We start from the raw sequence: 20,525 nt of genomic DNA on the forward strand, positions 1-20,525 counted from the left end.
AGCTGCATGAGAAAAGGTTTGGGTGACTTGATTGGATAGTTGTGTGATAATTGCTCATTGGTAGTGAAAAGGAGTAATTTTTGATATGTTGGGCAATTTAATTGGCCAGTTCTCATGTTATGCGACTGACAAATTGGCTGCCATATTTACCTACGCAAGTGACCACACTTCAAAAGTAATTAATTGGCTGCAGTACACTTGGAACTTCTTGGTTCAGATCAGACACTATATAAATGCAAAAGTGTTTATACATTTAAGCAATGTTTTTATCATGAGTTTATGCCCTATGGAGACTGATGTTGAGGCTTCAAGGCAACACAATATATCCAAACTACACCTACATCTATATCCAATAAATTGTACCTGGCAATAATTAAAGATTGAAGTATCCATTTCAATATTGCTGGAAGAAATTGAGTTAGATGGTCTATATATTTTTTTTTTAAATTCGTAGCCAATCTTTCCAATTCTTTGTCAAATCACAAACGCCAGATCCTTGCACACATCAAGGATCACTCTGTGCCAATGCTCTTAGCCAAAAGGCCGAGAGCCACTGCATCGTTCCTGGAAGTACTGCAATACCAGGTTCGTGCCATGGAGGTGGATGGGTCAGCAACCCCACCCACCTCCTATTTCTATATTTTCAAAACTTTTCACCAACAGGTGTTAGAATAGATCAATTTTATTCTCTTAAAATCTGTATAGTTGGAGATTAATTAAAACTACAACTGTTTGATGCATTCTTCCCTTTCTCTTCCACCCTGCCCATGCAGCCAAATTAGAAAGATGTGAAGAAGATCTCTTCCTCAGTATTACCTGCCAGAAGCCATATTTAAATGACATTTTGGGGGGGGGGGGGGGGGGGGGGGGAAGAGATGCACAGGAAACACCCAAGTGATGAAGATCAGGATTGGAATGTGTCTCAAATGTCCAATGCTCTACGAATGTGATTATAAGGCTGCCACATGAAGACAAATTTAAAGTGAAAATGGCCTAAATTTTAAGTTGCTAGACATACAAGTCTGGTTAGTAAACCAGAAAGTGGTGTAGGGTCATCTTGCTACAAGAGCGTAAACTAGCTTACAGAAAAAAAAACACAAGCCACTCAACTAGATCACTCATGGGAACTCTCAATGTCATTACAAAGCAAAGACTAGAGAAACCAATCCAGCACCACTGCCATTTGTCAAATATCAAAAAAGAAAGCGCTATTTTTGGTCAGTTAAGATGATCACAATATAACTGATTTCAGACCAAAAGCAATTCCAATACACATCTTGAACTCTTTTAAAAAAAAAAAAGTTTACCTGGTGCTAGCACAGGAGCCCGTGGTCTTTTGCCGTGTGCTCCGCCTCAAACTGGGGAGCTCTGCAGGTGGTGATTCACTACGTTTCTTAGTAGACCTCCTCAAGCCTTTAAAAAGTTCAACAGTAGAGAGCAGTGAAATCATGCATCAGGGTAAAACTTTGTGTAGTTTCAATAACTTAATACCCTCAGAACTGATGGAACATTGGCAGCTGCAATTTAGCACTGCACATAAAGGCAGACTTCCAGTCGTTACATTACTATTCATTTGTATTGCAACTTATCCAGTGGTGCCCTTATAGCTCAAACTACTTTGCTGAATTTCATAAGTTTGTAGCGAGATTAAACTTGGTTGTTCAACATTTCAAATGAACACCTTAAAGGATGTGGAAGAGTGTATGAATTGGCATGTCTATATAATGTTCCAAACACCAAGCTCGGTTTAAAATATCCTTTGCTATGTTCAGTTTCTCACCAAAATTACGCTTCATTCTCTATTGAACATGATAAGGACCATCTCCATTTAACAGTCTTAATTTGAAGGTAGCTACCCCTCTATATACCTCAATTCACCAATATCACAACTTTAAAAGTACAGTTTTAAAATATTTTTCTAACTTCAGCCTCAAAGGTCACATTAGCTTTACTTGTACAACCAAGTTAGCCTTTGAAGAATGCTGCAGTTTCATAGGGAAATGCCAATACTGGTACGAGTTCAGAGTTTCAGGGTGTGAACCAAGTTACACTATTTTCAACATTATTAACCAACAGAAAAGGAACACAAGCTTCCTTTTCCAAATTAAATTCATTTAAACTTGGATTACAAACTACGGTTGAAGCTCAGGTTTAATGCAGCATTTCATTTGAATAGGGTGCAAAATCCAGATCAATTACCTAGGTTAAGGAAGTGTAATAATGTAGAATAGAGGTCACAGACTCAATAGCTGAATACTCAATAAAGCTATTTACTCTGAACAAGAGCCAGATTTCAAACCATTCCCTCTATCTAGGAAAACAGAAGGACCAGCAATAATTCTCAACACTACCCCAAGTGTGTGTTTGGGAAAGGGTCAAATGTCTCAAGGTGCTTGAATGAATTGTTTTCCTAATATCAAGTCATACAACTGCAATTTATTTGCTTTGTCTGCTACAGAAAATTACCTGAGACATGGCATTGAAGAATGCACACATTTTGCTTTCCAATAAACATGAGTACATTATATTTCTTCTATTTCTTATGTGACAATTATGGATCAGAACTTGTGCAATGCCCAAATTTAACTGGCTCGCCATTTAAGGTGTTCGTTAGTTCAGCATTTCATCTACATTGTAAATAGTTTACATAGATTGAACAGTTCCAAATCTGGACACTAATATAAAAAGTTCTTAATTTGTTTCACTATCTAATCCAAAATACAATCAATTAATTTCATCCACTCACTGGCTAACTTTGCTTGTAGGCCTGAAGGCCCCGGTTTTGAAGTTTCCGATTTGGAAGACCCTGGGAGTGACAGTTTTGCTTTTGGCAGGCTAACTTTAGGACTAAAACGAGCAGCCCACTCGAATTTGGAGGAACCACCGGTTTTGCTTTGCTCCTTTTCCCGACTGCTTCTGCGAGGGCTGGGACTAGAGGCGGAACGGGAACGACGAGCCTTATTCTGATCTTTTCCTTGTTTTAGCCTGGCTCCCTGAGGCACAGCAGCAGAGACAGCAGCAGAAGAGGAGGATGATGTTGAGGCAGAGGAAGAAGAATCAGTGACAGTGCTACACCCAGCTTTGGCTGAGGTTGCTGATTTTGAAGCCAGCTTGGTTGGTTTAGCAGGCCTCTCTTCAGCACTGATCAAGTCAGCCACAGAATCACTGTTTACAGCAGAAGTAGTAGTTTCAATCTTTTTCCTTTTTTGAAAAGGGGAGGCACCAGCAGGCCCAGTCTGTTTTCTGCCCTGGGTCTTACTCGTTGATGCTGCCTGGGCAGTTCTTATCTGTTGATCTTGCACAGACTTCCTTTTCTTTGGGGACTTTGTTTGCACCTTGTGTTTTTGTGTTTCAGTCGGACTCTCCGTGGGTTGAAGTGCTTTGGGCCTCTTTGCAGTGCAGGTGGAGTTTGAACTGCTATAATCAGGACTTGGACCACGTTTCACGCCCCTTAAACTGCTTTTGGAGCTGTCCCTTTTAGGTTGTCCCGTTTTGGGTCTTTCTGACCTAATCCTATCTTCTTGCTGTGGCACAGAAGCAACTGATGAAGAGCTACAGCTCCTGGAGTTCCTGAAAAGGCAACATGGAGAGATTACATGTGCCTCGATGGCAATGGTTATTATACATAGTCACTGACTGTAGATTTTCAAAACAAGCATTTTGCAATAACTTTACTTCTAATTTCCAAAAGCATGAAGTGGCCAAATTTTCAAGCCTTACCTGTATCCTAGAATCAGCACTACATATACACAGGAAGTCTGTAATATACTTTGAGTTATTCTGGACAAGACTACATCGAAGCCACTTATACTGGATACGTTTCACATGTGCATACGATATGCAGTCATCTTTACTTGTACAATGTTATGAAAAGCATGAAATAATGTTCCAAGCATCCAATTTCTTGGCAAGTAAGCAAGCTTCCTTCCATAATCCAATTGAATTGAATATTATTGACGAACCCACAAGGCATGTAAAATGGGCTTCCCTATTGGAACATACGGTCCCTGGAGTGGAGGCATGTTGATTTAGCCTTCCCAAGAAAATCTACATTAGACTGTACTGGTGGAGATTAGAGAAACAAATCCAGGTTCAATTACGACCTGAAATTTTTCCAACAAGCAATTTAAACCAATTATTGGTTTAATTTTGCCATTATCATCCAGGTGGCAGGTTTTAAAACAACACAGATGTTGAAGTCTGGAATTTATTGCAGCTTCAACCTGGAAAAATGAACTTCAATACTGGTTTAGAAATTTAAAATTGTGTCAAAACCAAAACGTTGACATTGTCAAGATGAGCAGCAAGTCAAATTGGAATCATCCAATTCCCTAGTGGGAAGGCAAATAACAAAACCATTCCAAATGGAGTAGAGATTGAAAAATTCCAGCTAAGATTGCCCCTTATTTCTTGCCAAGAAATTGCAGGTTATGATGGATATGTAGTCACACTGTTGCGAAATCCAATTGTTAAATTCCATCACAGCTGTTAATGTTTCAGTGACTGCTGGTTGTGGTAGAGAGCTTGCAAAGAGGCACAAGTTTTACTTAAATCCCCTACATGAAAATAACTTCCTCTCATTTAGAAATGTTTTGTTCCTACCCTTTCCAGGGCAGTCTTCTTCCCCCAAATTACCCATCACCACCAACTCCTTCCCACTGTGTAAATGTTCATGGATCCAACTTTGCTACATAGTGGGGCAAAAACTAGTGATATCAAAACTAAAACATGCTGCGGGGTTCAATCTCCAAGTAAAGCAGCAGCAGCAAAAAGGAATTGGGAGTATAAATTAGAAGTAACTTGTAAAAAAAAAAAAGAGTACAGCCACGATTCTCCAGTTGCCTGGAACAAAAAAGGAACCAGGGAACAGTCACATATCCTGCAGGCAGAGATTCCAATTAGTGGGGCATTATGGAGGCCACATCATTTTCACTAATATAAAATTCTACTAAAGCCACTTGTTCAATAAATTTGCTTCTGGAAGTTTGGTAGGTCTTCAGGTATGTAGTTTAACCAATTTCAATCAAACATGAAGTAATGAAAATTTATGCTGTTAAGCAAAATATTGTAGTACCTCCGTGACACACGCCCTCTGGATTGTCCAGAGGTAGTGTCTGACTGCAATTTTGTTGCTTTAGCAGTTGGCCTACTTGGAATCGGCTTCTGTTTCCTCTCTTCCGACTGTGACCTATTGCAAGGGAAAGCAAAGGGAAGGAAATCTAAAAACAATGCATCGCAATGTCACAGAAAAATATTGCAATTAGGATATGGTATATTGCAGTTTTCACAGCCCCATTCATGAAGAATTTCCAGAAGGATAGGCTTTTGCCATCTTTACCAACTGTAGTCCAAATGAAACAATTAAAAATTCTGCACTTACAATTAATCCCGGTTAGTACCAGTAAAACCCTTTTTATTTTTAAAAAGACATGTCTATGAATGGAGCACTGTCTAACTTCAGACACTATCAAATACTCCCAAATTAAATATTGGGCAACGCTCCTACTATTCTTCCCCAACCTCGAGAGCACCATTTACTTTGCTAATTTCCCATTCTCCATTTCATTGATGCAGCATGCTCAGCCCTTAGTGAAAGTGCCCATTCAGTGCTAAATTAGGGCAGTTCTGTGGGCCCACCAGGAACTAGACTGACTACACAAAGCTGAGACAACTTTCATCCCAGCATGGGCTCATCAGAAAACAAAAGTGTAACATGGCAATTTTGAGAGATTTTAAAAATCTGATGTATTCTACTTGCCTTCCTCCTGCTGCTTCGTCTTGTGGCTGGGCCCCGGCAGTGTTCCTCTGTGAACGTCGCAGTGACCCCCCTGTATTGTAATTAGGCCGGTTGGACATTGGCACCTCTCTCCTTAAGGGACATACCCTTTCTAGACACTATCATTCACTGAAATAAAACAGGTTTCAAAATCAGAACACAAAATAATTTGTAGTTTAAATACTTAATAGGTACAGTAGTAATGCAATCATTTCATTGGAATTATCACTTACAGCAGCAAGAGATTGATCTGATAGAGCCAGTTTTTAAAACTAATCTGAGCCCAACCCTTCATTGTGAACCCATCCCCTTCCTCATTAGGTACAGCAACAGAATGTAAAATTGTTACTGATAAAATACTGTTACTGTAATTAAATCTCCAGATAAAAATTAAGCATGGGAATTCACAATACTCCATTGATTTAGGTTTTGCATCAGTCAAGTATCGGAATTCACACTTCAGCTTTTCATAAACATAGGACATTAATTAGATCAGAGCCAAATTTATTAAAAGAACATAACATAATAATTAGGAACAGGAGTAGGCCATCTCGCCCCTCGAGCCTGCTCCGCCATTCAATAAGATCATGGCTGATCTGGCCGTGGACTCAGCTCCACTTACCCGCCGCTCCCCATAACCTTTAATTCCCTTATTGGTTAAAAATCTGTGACTTGAATATATTCAATGAGCTAGCCTCAACTACTTCCTTGGGCAGAGAATTCCACAGATTCACAACCCTCTGGGAAAATAAATTCCTTCTCAACTCGGTTTTAAATTGGCTCCCTCGTATTTTGAGGCTGTGCCCCCTAGTTCTAGTCTCCCCGACCAGTGGAAACAACCTCTCTGCCTCTATCTTGTCTATCCCTTTCATTATTTTAAATGTTTCTATAAGATCACCCCTCATCCTTCTGAACTCCGAGTAAAGATCCAGTCTACTCAATCTATCATAAGGTAACCCCCTCATCTCCGGAATCAGCCTAGTGAATCGTCTCTGTACCCCCTCCAAAGCCAATATATCCTTCCTTAAGTAAGGTGACCAAAACTGCACGCAGTACTCCAGGTGCAGCCTTACCAATACCCTATACAGTTGCAGCAGGACCTCCCTGCTTTTGTACTCCATCCCTCTCGCAATGAAGGCCAACATTCCATTCGCTTTCCTGATTACCTGCTGCACCTGCAAACTAACTTTGAAAAGCTTCAACTGCTCTAGTTCAGACAGCTGATCAAAGGAGTTTTCTACCTTAAAAGTTGTAGTGAATAAGGCCTTAGCAAAGGTAGATTTGTGTGTCCGTTGTGGCTCAGTGGGTAGCATGCTCACCTGAGTCAGAAGGTCGTGGGTTCAAGTCCCACTCCAGGGATTTCAGCACAAAAATGCTGCATGTCAGAGGTGCTGTCTTTTGGATGAGCGGTTAAACCAAGGCCCCGCCTGCGCAGGTGAATATAAAAGATCCCATGACACTATTTCGAAGAGCAGGGGAGCTATTCCCGGTGTCCTGGCCAATATTTATCCTTCAAACCAACATCACCTAAAACAGCTTTATCTGGTCATTATCACATTGCTGCTCAAGAGCACTTGCTGTGCACAAATTTGCTGCCCAGTTTCCTACGTTGCAACAGTGACTACACTCCAAAAAGTACTTTATTGGCAGTAAAACTCTTTGGGACATCCAGTGGTCATGAAAGGTTTCATATAAATGCAAGTCTTTCTTTAACCTGCTTCTTAATTCAACAAGTACGGTTTACAGCAACGATCAACAGTTTGGTTCAATTGGCAGCATTCATGCCAGAGTGAGAAGGGTGTAGATTCAAGCCCCACTCCAAGACATAAGTGCAGAATCTAAGTTTACACCAGAGGCACAGTCAGGAATCATTAAACTGAGGGCTCTGTTTGGCTGCTTAGGCAAAAATAATAGACCTCATAGCAGTATATAAAGAGCAAGGTAGTGTTCCCAGTGTCCTGCCTAATATTTATCCTTGAAACCAACTGGTCATGTATCTTATTTCCTGTTTATGGGACCTATTGTGGTGTACAAATTAGTTGTCACATTTGCCTATATAAGCACATTTCAAAGTAATGCATGGAGTACTTGAGCACTTAATGCAAGTGACTTAAATGCAAGTTCAGTTTTGAGCACATTAAAGTTCATTAGTTACTCCACTTTGCTCCTTTTCAAATCAGTCAAGAAGCATATAGACCAGAAAAAACAATTCCCTTTGAAATAAGCTCCCCAAAAAAAGCAGTTATACTTTGGCAAATATTTTTTCTGCTCAGGCAATGCCAAATGAGAAACTATTTTAGGCAAGAACTACCTCGAATGCCAAACAAGTCCTCATGGTCAACCACTAGGCATCAAAGTTGCTTGCTATGCAAGTAGAAAGATCAAAAACATGTTTTCAGAAAATTCAACAAATCACGAGTTTAAATGGGTTAGATGCAAATTCATGGTTCCCAGATCTGGTAGGAGTAATTGAGCAAGGATGTGAATTTCCAACTTTTATTGAGGAACTCCACATGTTAACTCAAATGTTCCATAAGGTAAAGCAGTAAGCTACAATTGTCTCTTAAAGAAGCTATTACAAGTCAAATGCTAGGCGCTCTCTGAAGTGTTAAAGGAACTATCTACACAACAAAGAAAGTGTGTCATTTAGCATTCTACAATTTCAGACCAAATGCATTAATGCAGTACCTGCTATGCAAATGTAAAACTGTTCAAATATCAATAGAACCTGCATACAAGTTCCCAGATTCAGTGCTCAGCTGCAGTAGATCATAAAAACTATTTTTTTTAAGTCTACGTAGTTATGATTACAACAGAGGAAAATGGAAGGAACATGTACACAGACATTCACTTTGAAAAGCTGCTTTGCATGCCATAAGAATAACGACCTGTCTTATGGCAAAACATGCAATCATTTGTTCGGGAAGATTTCCATGAGATTCAACTCATTAACCAGTATCAAGGAGCACCTAGTTTGTTTAGGATATGATTTACTTGTGAAATATACTTTATCGTTGCTCAGGTCATCAGTTAGAACATCCCACACACCTATGACACATTGAGAACTGATATTCAAGTATAGGAATGAACATCATTCCCTCTTAACTTATGTTTTGTATTACAGCAAGTGCTGTTGGACCAGATAATCAGTGATTACAAATTTGTTCCCAGAGGGCAAACCATATTAAGCTCAGGTCTGTTTCAAGTTGCATGTGATTATATACATGCCCACTAATGATGGAAAGAAAATAAGACGTTCCCACAATTCAGCCAAGACATTTGCAAGACTATGTAAGCCAATGGTTTTATTTTGGTGTTGCACCTTGCAACCTGAACAAGCAGACAATAGCCCTGTGACCTGCAAAAACCACTGCGCTCCAACCTAGCTGCCACAGCGAGAGTAATGAATGCAAGTTCTCATTCTCAAACAGTTCTCTAGTATGGAGACTATGGAATCATTCCCTATAAAGTATACAACCTGTACTGGTTTGAGTTTGGATTCAGCCAATTGATGAGGAAATTAGTTTGATTTATTTTTTAAACCTGCCGTGTCACCTTCACACCCAGCTTGGGCTGCTGGGTTACATTTTCTTTTAAAACTGCCAGCTGAGGAAGGTACCCATTAAGCAACTACCTGAATATTTCATACGGCTACTTCAAAAAGGAAAACTCACGCTGAGGCTTAAATACTTTTAAGAACCATTCTATTCCTATATAGATGTTTAAAGTACAGCTGCAAGTACGGATTCCAAAAGCATATGGGAAACAGCAAGGGGTGGGACTAAGCGGATAGTTCAGAGCCAGGGTAGGCATGTGGGATGAATATCTTCTGTGGTAAAGTTCTATAACTCACTGCGAGAATACATGGTTTGGATGAAAGAACCAAAGTTAATATAAATAAGGGAATGCTGGGCCAACTGAAATTTTCAAGACTGATGTGTTGGCCAAGTTATCAAGGGATATGGAGCAATGGTGGTTAAATGGAGTGGAGGTAGAGAACAGCCTTGATCTAAATGAATACATACATATATATAGCTTTTTGGCAGAGTTAAGAATCAAAGGGATGAATGCTGAATGTTCAGATGTTCTTATTTAAGTCCAGTCATAGAAGTTGAAGGGCAGGAAGAGATCTCAAAAAAGACACACACTTGCACTATTCTCGATCCAAGAGTACCTTCCCTGAAAAACCTCACCTTCAGGAGCACAACTTCTTTGGTACGAGCACAACTATATTGCAAATGTTATCTTCTAAAATTGCAGAAAAGTTTGCAATAATTATGAATGCAGCCATTTTGTCCATCAGTTAATCCGTTCAGAATTACCTGAAAGCAATGATTTTCCCTCCATTATTTGATCAGCAACTTCTTCCCATGTATTGATCAGTGTGAAGAACTTCTCAGCATCAATTCTAAAATTTGCCTTTTACTAGTTTGAAGCTTTTGTTCCTTGCCCTTTTCTTGCAATGTAATTTCACATAATTTTCCAGATTTACCTTTTCCACATCCCTTACAAACCTTGTATATTTCTACAAGTTCATCTCGGATGTCTTTCAATGCTGAAAACTCTAATTTCTCCAGTCTTTCCTTAATAATTCAGACCATGCTGCTCTTTGAATCAACACGTGTATTAGTGATCAGACGGGACAATACTGGTCTGAAAGAGTACCATACAGGTTCATGAAATTCTGACTAGTATTCTGTAATTTTGGCAGTTAACATTCTATTAGCTTTGCCGACTGCCCCTCTGCATGGGTTACACACGTTAAATGGTCGACCAGAATTTCTAGGTTTTTCCAACAATTTTTTACCTACTTAAAACCATTCGTAGGAGTATGTGAATGCTCATTTTCTTTCCTAGGCGTAGCAATCTACATTTGCGAGAATAAAATTTCATCCGCCACTGTTCTGCCCATGTATTTTGGCCAGCTCCTTCTACAGTTCGGGTTCCCTCCTCCCATTCCACGATTCCGCTGCCCGGCCTATTTTTTCAACATCCACAAATCTGAACAATTTGTATTGAGATTCCAACTGCAAGTCACTGATACAAATTAGAAACAGTGGGCCCAAGTTTCCACATGATTTGCGCCTGATTTTTAGGAGCAACTGGTGGAGAACGGACTATCTTAGAAATCGCAATTCTCCACATTTTTTTTTCTGCAGTTCTAGTCAGGTATTTTTTCTTTAAAAGGGGGCGTGTCCGGCCACTGACGCCTGATTTCAAAGTTTTCACAGTGAAAACGTACTCCAAACTAAAGTAGAATGGAGCAAGTGAAGATTTTTGTAGAACTGAAAAAACCTGTTCTACACATTAAAAAATCAGGCGCAGGTTACAAATTAGGCGTCCAGAACGAGGTGGGGGGGTGGAAGGGAAGTCATTAAATTCTACAATAAATCCTTATTTATACTTCTACAAATAAATCCAACCTGAATAAACATTTATAAGCAAAGAAAAGATTAAATAAACCATCTTCCTACCTGTGAAAGTGCTTAAGGCACGGAGAATTCTGCAGTCAGCCTGAGGCGCCCGTTCTGCCCGCGCCTGGGGGGGGAAAGAGAGAGAGAGAGAGAGAGAGAGAGAGAGAGAGAGAGAGAGAGAGAGAGAGAGAGAGAGAGAGAGAGAGAGAGAGAGAGCCCGTTCTTCCTGCGGGGAGGGGGGGTAGAAGGTGCCCGTTCTTCCCGCAAGGGGGGGGGGGGGGGAGGGAGGGAGGGAGGGAGGGAGGGAGAAGGCGCCCGTTCTTCCCGCGGGGGGGGGGGGGGGGGGGGGAAGACAGTGAGAAGGCTGCAAGTGCTGATGGCAATGTGCGTTTATTAAAAAAATGTTCAAAAATTAAACAGCTACAAAGAACCACAAAAATGGCCGAGTGCCAATGTTTTTTTCACACTGAGCATGCGCGAACGCTCCAACGCGCACGCGCAGCATTGCCGGCAGGAAAAAAACTAATTTAAATAGTACCCATCCCCTCCCACTTACAAAATCGGCGCGAGTGTAGGCTCCGCCCCCCCTGGGCGCCACGCCAGGCAGACAAGGAGCTGCAGAACGCTCCAGAATTGCAAGTTTTTTTTCCGGCGCGAAAAACGGGCGCCCAGCTCGGAGGGGCGCCCGTTTTTTATCGTGTGGAAACTTGGGCCCAGTAAGTGGCCTAAATAGGAGTCCCTTGGACACCCAAGTCAGTACTTTACCCAGTCACCCCGTGAACTTCTCCAAGTACCCACTGCTCGCTACCCTTCAGCTCATTTCTTATCCACACCCAAGATTTATACTGAACCCCCACAGCATTGTTTGCAAAACACTGCCAAATAATACCTTCTGGACAACATGTATTGGGTTTACTACAGTTCACTTGGGATGTCACCAAGTCAAGAGGTTGGTCAGGTAGGATATTCCCCTAATGAATCCAGAATGACTGCTGTTTACTGAGTTATTGTTCAAGTTTAATTTACACAGGACAGAATCAAGAAGAATGGGGCTATAATTACCCATTTGGTGGAAGCAGAGAAATCCTGCAAACCTCCCTTTGCTATATAACAAGACCAGGTCACTACCACAAAACATTTGATCCTGGTCCTTGCTCATTTGATCATACTGTGCAGTTGGGGTTGGAGGGTGCCAATGTTTTAAGCCTTTGGCAGTGTCCCTGCCAAGTATGTTTGAAATGATAAAGGATCCTCCACATTCAGACTGCTGCTAAATTACACAAACTGATTGTCACCTGATAGTTTAATGTTCCACTAGCGTTTTTCAACTTGCTCTCCAAGGAAAAAAATCCATTTAAGGAAATTGTCAAATTGAGATATCAGATGTTCAAAACCTGTGAAGTTAAGATACTCTGGGCTGCAGATCATATTTTGAATCTGAAGCATCCAATTGCAAACTAACTCATTAGCTAGGTGTGTACGTGCACAATTCCATCATTAATCTTCATCCACTGGCAAAGGGGATGTATAATCCAGCAGGTTTGGTAGCTTATCTGAAGTGCTCATTTGGAGTGTTCCAAGGCATGCATAAACACCTCATTTTTGACAAGGTGTCAACATACTTTCCTCTTCCCAGATTATTCATAATATTTGTGCCATTAAATGGCACAAATGGAGTCAGCCATTTAGCCCACTACATCTGTTTAAAGGGAATACAACCACTACCAGCAAAGACATGCTGATCCAGGCTGACTTGAACAACCTACCACCAAATCAAATCTAGAAGAGCATTTTGGACCGTCGCCGAAGCCCTTCAGTGATCTCCCCTCAGCCTTGATGCCCAATGGCAAAATGCTTGGAAGAACTGTGACACAGAATGGATTCCTTAGAGAGGACCCCACAGTACATAGTGGATGAAACCTTCCATGCAAACAGTGGACAACCATCAACCACCAACCACCTCAGAAGCAGTCATGGTAGATGCTGCCACCTTCTCCAGAGATGGAAGATTAATGCATCCCCATCATGACTGGAGCTCCTAATCAGAACCTGTCCCACCTGTGACAAATTCCCATATTGGATTGTTCAGTCACCTAAGAACTCATTTAGAGTGGAAGCAAGTCTTCCTCAATTTCGAGGGACGGACTATGATGGAGCACATTAAGCACTGCTCTCAGGAGATTGGCAGGCAGCCCCTGCAACATATCCACGCAGTTACACCAGAAGCTTTGGCCTGGATGTCTGACTTAGATATTTAAATTTGATTTGCTATCATTTGAAATATGACATCTGTTTAAAGCAATACAAAAGTAATCCTACTGTCTAGGGATTGCTTCTTGTTTAGCTGCTAATATTTATCCAATTTTCCCTTTTAAACAAAATTCAATGATCTCTCCCTCAACTATTACCCATGACATTGCATGCTCCTATAACCCCTTGTATAATGAAATTTCTCCACACCCTCTCTTCAAGGGACAATTTGATATTGATGCCCCCTCTTCAACTCCCTAACCAGAGAAAATAGTTCTCATTTACCATTGAAAACTTTTCATGAACCTCTGAAATCTTCTCTTTGCCTTCTTTGCGCCAGTGAAATAATCCCAGTATTTCAAGTCTCTCCTCATAACTATAGTTTCTCCATCCACTACACCATGGTGAATCGATGGCTTTAGAAACATAGAAAATAGGTGGAGTAGGCCATTTGGCCCTTCGAGCCTGCACCGCCATTCAATATGATCATGGCTGATCATTCCCTCAGTACCCCTTTCCTGCTTTCTCTCCAAACCCCTTGATCCCCTTAGCCACAAGGGCCATATCTAACTCCCTCTTGAATATACCCAATGAAATGGCATCAACAACTCTCTGCAGCAGGGAATTCCACAGGTTAACAACTCTGAAGAAGTTTCTCCTCGTCAGTCATAAATGGCCTACCCCTTATCCTAAGACTATGTCCCCTTGTTCTGCACTTCCAACATCGGGAACATTCATCCTGCATCTAACCTGTCCAGTCCCGTCAGAATCTTATAAGTTTCTATGAGACCCCTCTTCATCCTTCTGAACTCCAGTGAATAAAGGCCCAGTTGATCCAGTCTCCTGTCATGACAGTCCAGCCATCAACGTACTTTCGATAATGTGTGTCAAAAAAGCAGGGTATTGTGACTAATCACGGGTGCTGTACAAAATCATTACTTCTACACTCGTGCTCTATAACCCAACTTGCAAAACCCCAAATTCTATTGACCTTTATATGGTCATACTGTCAGGGGAATTACAAATTTAAACCATGTATATCTGTACATCCACATGCTTTAGTGTGTTTCCATTAAATGTATACGCCCAGCATGTTACCTCACTTGTGCACAATAAATTGCATTTGTTACTTGTCTGTTCATTCTGGTAACTTGTCCGCCTGAAGTCTTTTACCTTCTTTCGCACTGTCTGCCAAACTTGCTCTTAGGTAGACCCTCAAAATTTGTTGACAACACAAGTCCAAACCATAGACATATATACATACACACACCACAAAAGTGAACCCATCATTGATCCCTGGGGTACACCATTTCCAACTCTTCTCCAGACTGAACAGCACCCATTTCCCATGTCAACCAACTTTCTATCCATGCTACATTTCCTCTTCTACCATACTTGAATTTTTTGAACACTCCTCAGACATTTCATCAATCAGAAATTTACAACACAGAAGGCCATTCGGTCCATCGTGTCCTTGTCAGCCGACAAAGCTATCCAGCTGAATCCCACTTTCCAACTCTTGGTCCGTAACCTTGTATGTTACAGCACTTCTGTACATTCAAGTACTTTTTAAAATACTATGCCTCTACCCCTGCACTCCTTGGGTTTCTGCAGTATTGAGCCCTCGGTATCGGTCATAAGCGCCCCTTTTTTTCGGTATCCTACCTTGCATGTCCCTTGACATTAAAGGGGCTCTAGATTTGCTAGTCCCGCCCTTTTTCTTTAAGGGAACATACTTGCTCTAAACCCTCAGGATCTCCCTCTTGAATGCTCCCACTGCTTGGACACTGATTTACCTTCAAGTAGCTATTTCCAGTCCACTTTGGCTAAATCACATTTCAGCTTAGTAAAATTAGCTTTTCCCCAATTGAGAACTTGTATTTCTTTTCCAAAACTACCCTAAATCTAACTGAATTATGATCACTACCACCAAAGTGCTCTCCCACTGATGCCCCTTCCACCTGCCCAGCTTCATTCCCTAAAACTATCCAGAACTGTCCCTTCTCTTTTTGGGCTTGCTACGTACTGGCTAAAAAAGTTATCTGGAATGCTTTAAGAATTCTGCTCCCTCTATACCTTCACACTAATTCTATCCCAGTTAATTAGGGTAGTTGAAATCTCATTACTGCCCTATTGTTTTTACACTTGCCAGAAATTTGCTTACATTTTTGCTCTTCTATCTCCCTCGTAACTGTTTGGGGGTCTACAACCTGTGTTTCTTCTGCCTTTCAAATCTGCTTAATTTTCTGCCTTCCATTTCCAGCTTTTCTTCTCTCCCTTCTGAATCTACTCTAGTTCCCATCTCTCTCCTCTTCCACCCCCCTGCTCCCCCTCCTCTTTTCTTATGGTGCCATGGAGTTGTCTCTGGCTGCATTCTTCAGAGGAACTAGTATCCAGAACTGAAAACCAGTTAGCGAGCGAGACACTTGGGTGACTCCTGTCCAATCCTCCTGGTGGTCACCCATTCCCTCTCTGCCTGCAGACTCTTCAGCTGCAGGGTGACCACCTCCTGAAACATGCCATCCACGAAGTTCTCAGCCTCGCGAATGGATTGCAGCGACGCCAGCCCCCGCTCAAGCTCCGAAACCCAGAGCGCGAGCTGCTCTAGCTGGAGACACTTCCCGCACACGTGGTCGTCTAGGCCACGAGAAGTGTCCAGGACTTCCCACATGGTCACAGAATGTGCATTCCACGGGTCTGAGCTACACTGCCATGTTTCTATTTATTAGATTAACTAAAGTTTAGTATACCCCTCTGCCCCAACTTAAAGAAGCAAAGGCCACAGTGATGCTCACCAACCAACCACCTACCTGCTGTCCTGTGACATCCCCACTGGATTGCAAAAAAAACACTCACCACTTAGGCCTCCGCTGCTCCTTATACCCACTCTCAGGCCCTCATTGCTCCTTATACCCGTACTGCTCTCGCAATCAGCTCCTTACCTGGTTGTGACGTCACTAGCCGTTTTTGCTTGTTCTCCTTTTACCACAGCTGCTGGTCCCACTTTGCTCTCAGGAAGCCACTGGTCCCACTCTCACTGTGCTCTTGGACCGCCGCTCGTCACGTTCTCGGGCCTCTGCTCCTTTCCTCACCGCCACTGGTCCCACTTGTGCCTTCTGAAAATCCATACACTAGCACCTATTGAGTTTTGGGTCCATCCAGTTTATCACTTCAACCTTTTCTTTGACTCATTAACCGCTTTCTATTGTGCACTGACACCAGAATATCCTCATGCCAGAGAGAATCTTTCACAAACAGTGCCTCTCTATCAAACCCTCCACTCCCTCTTTCCCCAATCTCCTATAAATACCAGGATTATTAAGTTCCCAGTTCTGCCCAAAATTAAGCCACCTCTGGTATAGCTACGGAGATATTCCTCCAGTTATTAATGCTTCCAGCTCTCCAATTTTGTTTTGAATGCTTTGTGCTTTCATATACATACCAATCGTCATTCCATTTTTTGAACATTGTATTGGGAAACCAGGAAAAAGATTAAAATTCATTATTTTAATACGTAGCCCTATCTCCTTCTACAAGTATTTTTAATCTCGCTACATCGCTAATTTTTTTTCTCCTTCATTAGCATTGTCAATTTTAATTTTAGCTTAGGCTGGTTTCTCTCTCAATAACTATTAGTCCTACACTGCATTAGTTCTCCACCTCCTGACAGTTTAAAATCCTCTCCCCACTGCTCTATTTACACTCACCACAGACACTTGTACAGTGTGTGGTCATGTTTTTCAATCTAATGTCCAACGTCTTAAATCCCATCTGCAGTCCTTAGACATACTTCGGTTATTGGCTCCAATCTAGACCACAACACTTGGCTGACCTTTCTCTAATACCAGGTTTTTTTCCCCCCATATGTTCAGATCTATGCTTTTGCCTGGTATCAGGGAAGCAATATACAAATCAGGATTCCCAGTCACTACTGCAAAAGAGGTTATCTGTACCACGACTCATTTAAAGTCTACCTGCCTCTCACCCAGTTGGGTAGTTTCTTGCTCAACAGTTCACATCATTGTTCAAAACCATGCTCCTGAGCAAGTTCCAGTCACTAGGGTTCCATGTACCAGAGTCTAGTCTCACCGCAACCCTGCAGATAGTCATTTACTTGTCTGTGGACAGCCAACAGAATTTTCAATCATTAATTATAGCCATTAGGGAAACCATGAGTAGCAAAATGCAAGAACATTGAGAAAACTGCATGTCATTGTGGTAACATTCCAAAAAGAATGGGAAGCAAAAATGAGAGAGCGAGAGAAAGCCACCAAAATCCAGATTCCCAACTTCAGAGCGAATTGTACAGAATGGAATACCAATGCTGACTGCAATGAAAGAATTCTCAAGTCTTGAATTAGATGAGGGGACAAATACATACATCATAATCACCAAAGTAAATCATCTTGCCTTCCAACTGGGATTTCTGATAATCACTTGCCTGAGCTGAAACTGGTTTACAAGTAGAAGGACCCAAGTACAACCAAATAAGATGCGATTGAAGTCAATGCAAGACTATAATCAAGTACGCCACCCAATACCAATATATCAGATCAAATAGTTGATTAGCAGGCCAATTTTGAATTGGAGCTGGGGGGGGGGGGGAAAGGACATCAAGTTGCCAGGGTGCAATGGATAACCTTGCCCATCGAGTCACCAGCCAAAACTCACTGGATTGCCGCCATTATCTGCCAATGATTGAAAATATTGCTAGAACGCAAGATGGTTATGGAAGTCAAAGAAGTTGAAGATAACTTCTCCCAACCCTCTAAAGATGCAGAATCTGATGTTGTCCAAGCTGGCTTCGAATTGTAACAAGAGGACTAGTCAGAAATCAATTCCCTAACCTGCTTAGAATGCAAATTGGATTCAGAACTCTCAACAATGGGGTAAAATTAAACATGTTTACTGGATTATGTTCTAGCATTTTAAAACATGCCTGAACATTTAAAGAAATATTTCATAATTCTCAAGGATTATATTATATTGAGAAATTAAAAACTCAACAGGAAGGGATTCATCCGGGGCTAACTAGAGGTTAAGGATAGTATTAGATTAAGAAGCTTGTAGTGTTGCCAAGATGAATAGCAAGCCTGAGGATTGGGAGTGTTTTAGAAACCAGCAATGGATGACCAAAAATTGTTAGAGGGAGAGAATAGATTGAGAGCAAGTTAAGAAACACAGATTGAGAACTTGAAGTATGTAAAAAGGAAAAGTTGCAAAAGTAAATGCGGGTCCTTAAGAGGCAGAGACAGCAGAACTTATAATGGGGAATAAGGAAATGTCAGACTCGTTGAACAAATATTTTGTATCTGCCTTCGCTTTAGAAGACAAAAAAAACATACCAGAAATAGGGAACAGAGGTCTAATTAGAGTGAGGAACTTAAATTAACATTCAAGATGAAGTACTGGAGAAATTAATGAGACTAAAAGCTGATAAATCCTCTGGGCCTGATGGCCTATATTCTAGGGTTCTGAAAGAGATGGCTGCAGAGATAGTGGATGCATTGGTTGTGATCTTCCAGAATTCACTAGATTCGAGAACAGTCACAGTGGATTGGAAGATAGCAAATGTAACACCACTATTCAAGAAAGGAGAGATAGCAAACAGTGAACAACAGCACCAGTTAACCTGACAGTTGTCAGAAAAATGCTGGAATCTATTAAGGAAGTAATAACAGGACAATTAGAAAATATTAGGCAGAGTCAACAGAGTTTTATGAAAGGGAATTAGAGTTTTGACAAATCTATTAGTTTGAGGATGTAACTATCAGGGTAGATAAAGGGGAACCAGTGAACACAGTATATTTGGATTTTCAAAAGGCATTTGATAAAGTGCCACACAAACAGATGTTACACAAGGTAAGGGCTCATGGGTTGGGGGTAATATATTAGCATTGATAGAGAATTGGTTAAAGGACAGAAAACAGGAGGAATAAATGGGTCATTTTCAGGTGGAAAGCTACAAGAATCAGTGCTAGGGTCTCCACTATTTACAATCTATATTAATGACATGGATGAAGGAACAGAATGTAATACACCCAAGTTGTATGATACAAAGCTGGGTGGAAAAAGAAGTTGTGGGCAGGACAAAGTCTGCAGAGAGATATAGACAGGTTAAGTGAGTGGCCAGGGTGGTGAAAGATGAGAGTATAATGTGGGGTTATTTGAGGTCATTCACTTTGGTGGGAAGAATTGAAAAAGCAGAATATCTTAAATGGTGATAAACTATTAAATGTTGGTGTTCAGAGGGAAATGGTGTGTTGGTCTTTACTGCAATGGGGTTGGCGTACAAGAGTAAGGAAGTTGTGCTGCAATTATAGCACATCTGGAATATTGTGTACAGTTTTGGTCTCCGTACCGAAGGAAGGATATACTTGCCTTAGAGGAGGCGCAACGAAGGATCACTAGATTGCTTCCTGGAATGAGGGGGTTGCTCCACGAGGAGAGATGAGTAGAATGGGCCTATACTCAAGGTAAGGATGAGGTGATCTCATTGAAACACAAGATTCTGAAGGGGCTTGACGGGGTAGATGCTATCGAGTCTAAAACTATAGTGCAGAGTTTCAGGACAAGAGCTCATTTAGGACAGATAGTAGAAATGTCTTGAGGGTTGTGAAGCTTTGGAATTCTCTACCCCTGTCAAAGCTCAGTCCTCGAGTATATTCAAGGCAGAGATTGATACATTTTTGGACTAAGGGAAATCAGGTGGGAAAACAGAGTGGAGGTCAAAGATGAGCCATGATCTTATTGAATAGTGAAGCAAGCTTGAGGGGCCATATCGCCTACACCTCCTACTTGGGTTCATGGGCCCCAAGTTTCCGCATGATTTGCTCCTGATTTTTTAGGAGCAACTGGTGTAGAACGGTGTATCTTAGAAATCGGAATTCTCGTCATTTGGTTTGCTCCAGTTCTAGTCAGTTAGAACAGTTTCACTTTGGAACAGAATTTTTTTTTCCAAAAGGGAGCGTGTCCGGCCACTTGCGCCTGTTTTCAAAGTTGTGAGTGTGAAAACTTACTCCAAACTAACTTAGAATGGAGTAAGTGAAGATTTTTGTACGCTCGAAAAAACCTTGTCTACACTT

The 20,525-nt window shown here is 41.3% G+C and overlaps 1 protein-coding gene across 12 annotated transcripts in view; it reads right to left on the bottom strand.

The window, feature by feature from the left end:
• The window catches only part of trip12 (thyroid hormone receptor interactor 12), a 152,471-nt gene that overhangs the window by 95,817 nt on the left and 36,129 nt on the right, over positions 1–20,525 (bottom strand). For all 12 annotated transcript variants that reach the window (XM_070883850.1, XM_070883849.1, XM_070883860.1 and 9 more), the window contains exons 3-6: positions 5,759–5,905; positions 5,075–5,188; positions 2,747–3,570; positions 1,308–1,413 (exon numbers count right to left, since the gene is read on the bottom strand). In XM_070883850.1, the coding sequence (XP_070739951.1) occupies positions 1,308–1,413; positions 2,747–3,570; positions 5,075–5,188; positions 5,759–5,856 (1,142 nt within the window). In that variant the 5' untranslated portion in view covers positions 5,857–5,905. The remainder of the gene's footprint in view (positions 1–1,307; positions 1,414–2,746; positions 3,571–5,074; positions 5,189–5,758; positions 5,906–20,525) is intronic.

The sequence above is a fragment of the Pristiophorus japonicus genome, chromosome 6 (genome assembly GCF_044704955.1).
Source record: "Pristiophorus japonicus isolate sPriJap1 chromosome 6, sPriJap1.hap1, whole genome shotgun sequence".
In the NCBI taxonomy this organism is placed as follows: domain Eukaryota; kingdom Metazoa; phylum Chordata; class Chondrichthyes; family Pristiophoridae; genus Pristiophorus; species Pristiophorus japonicus.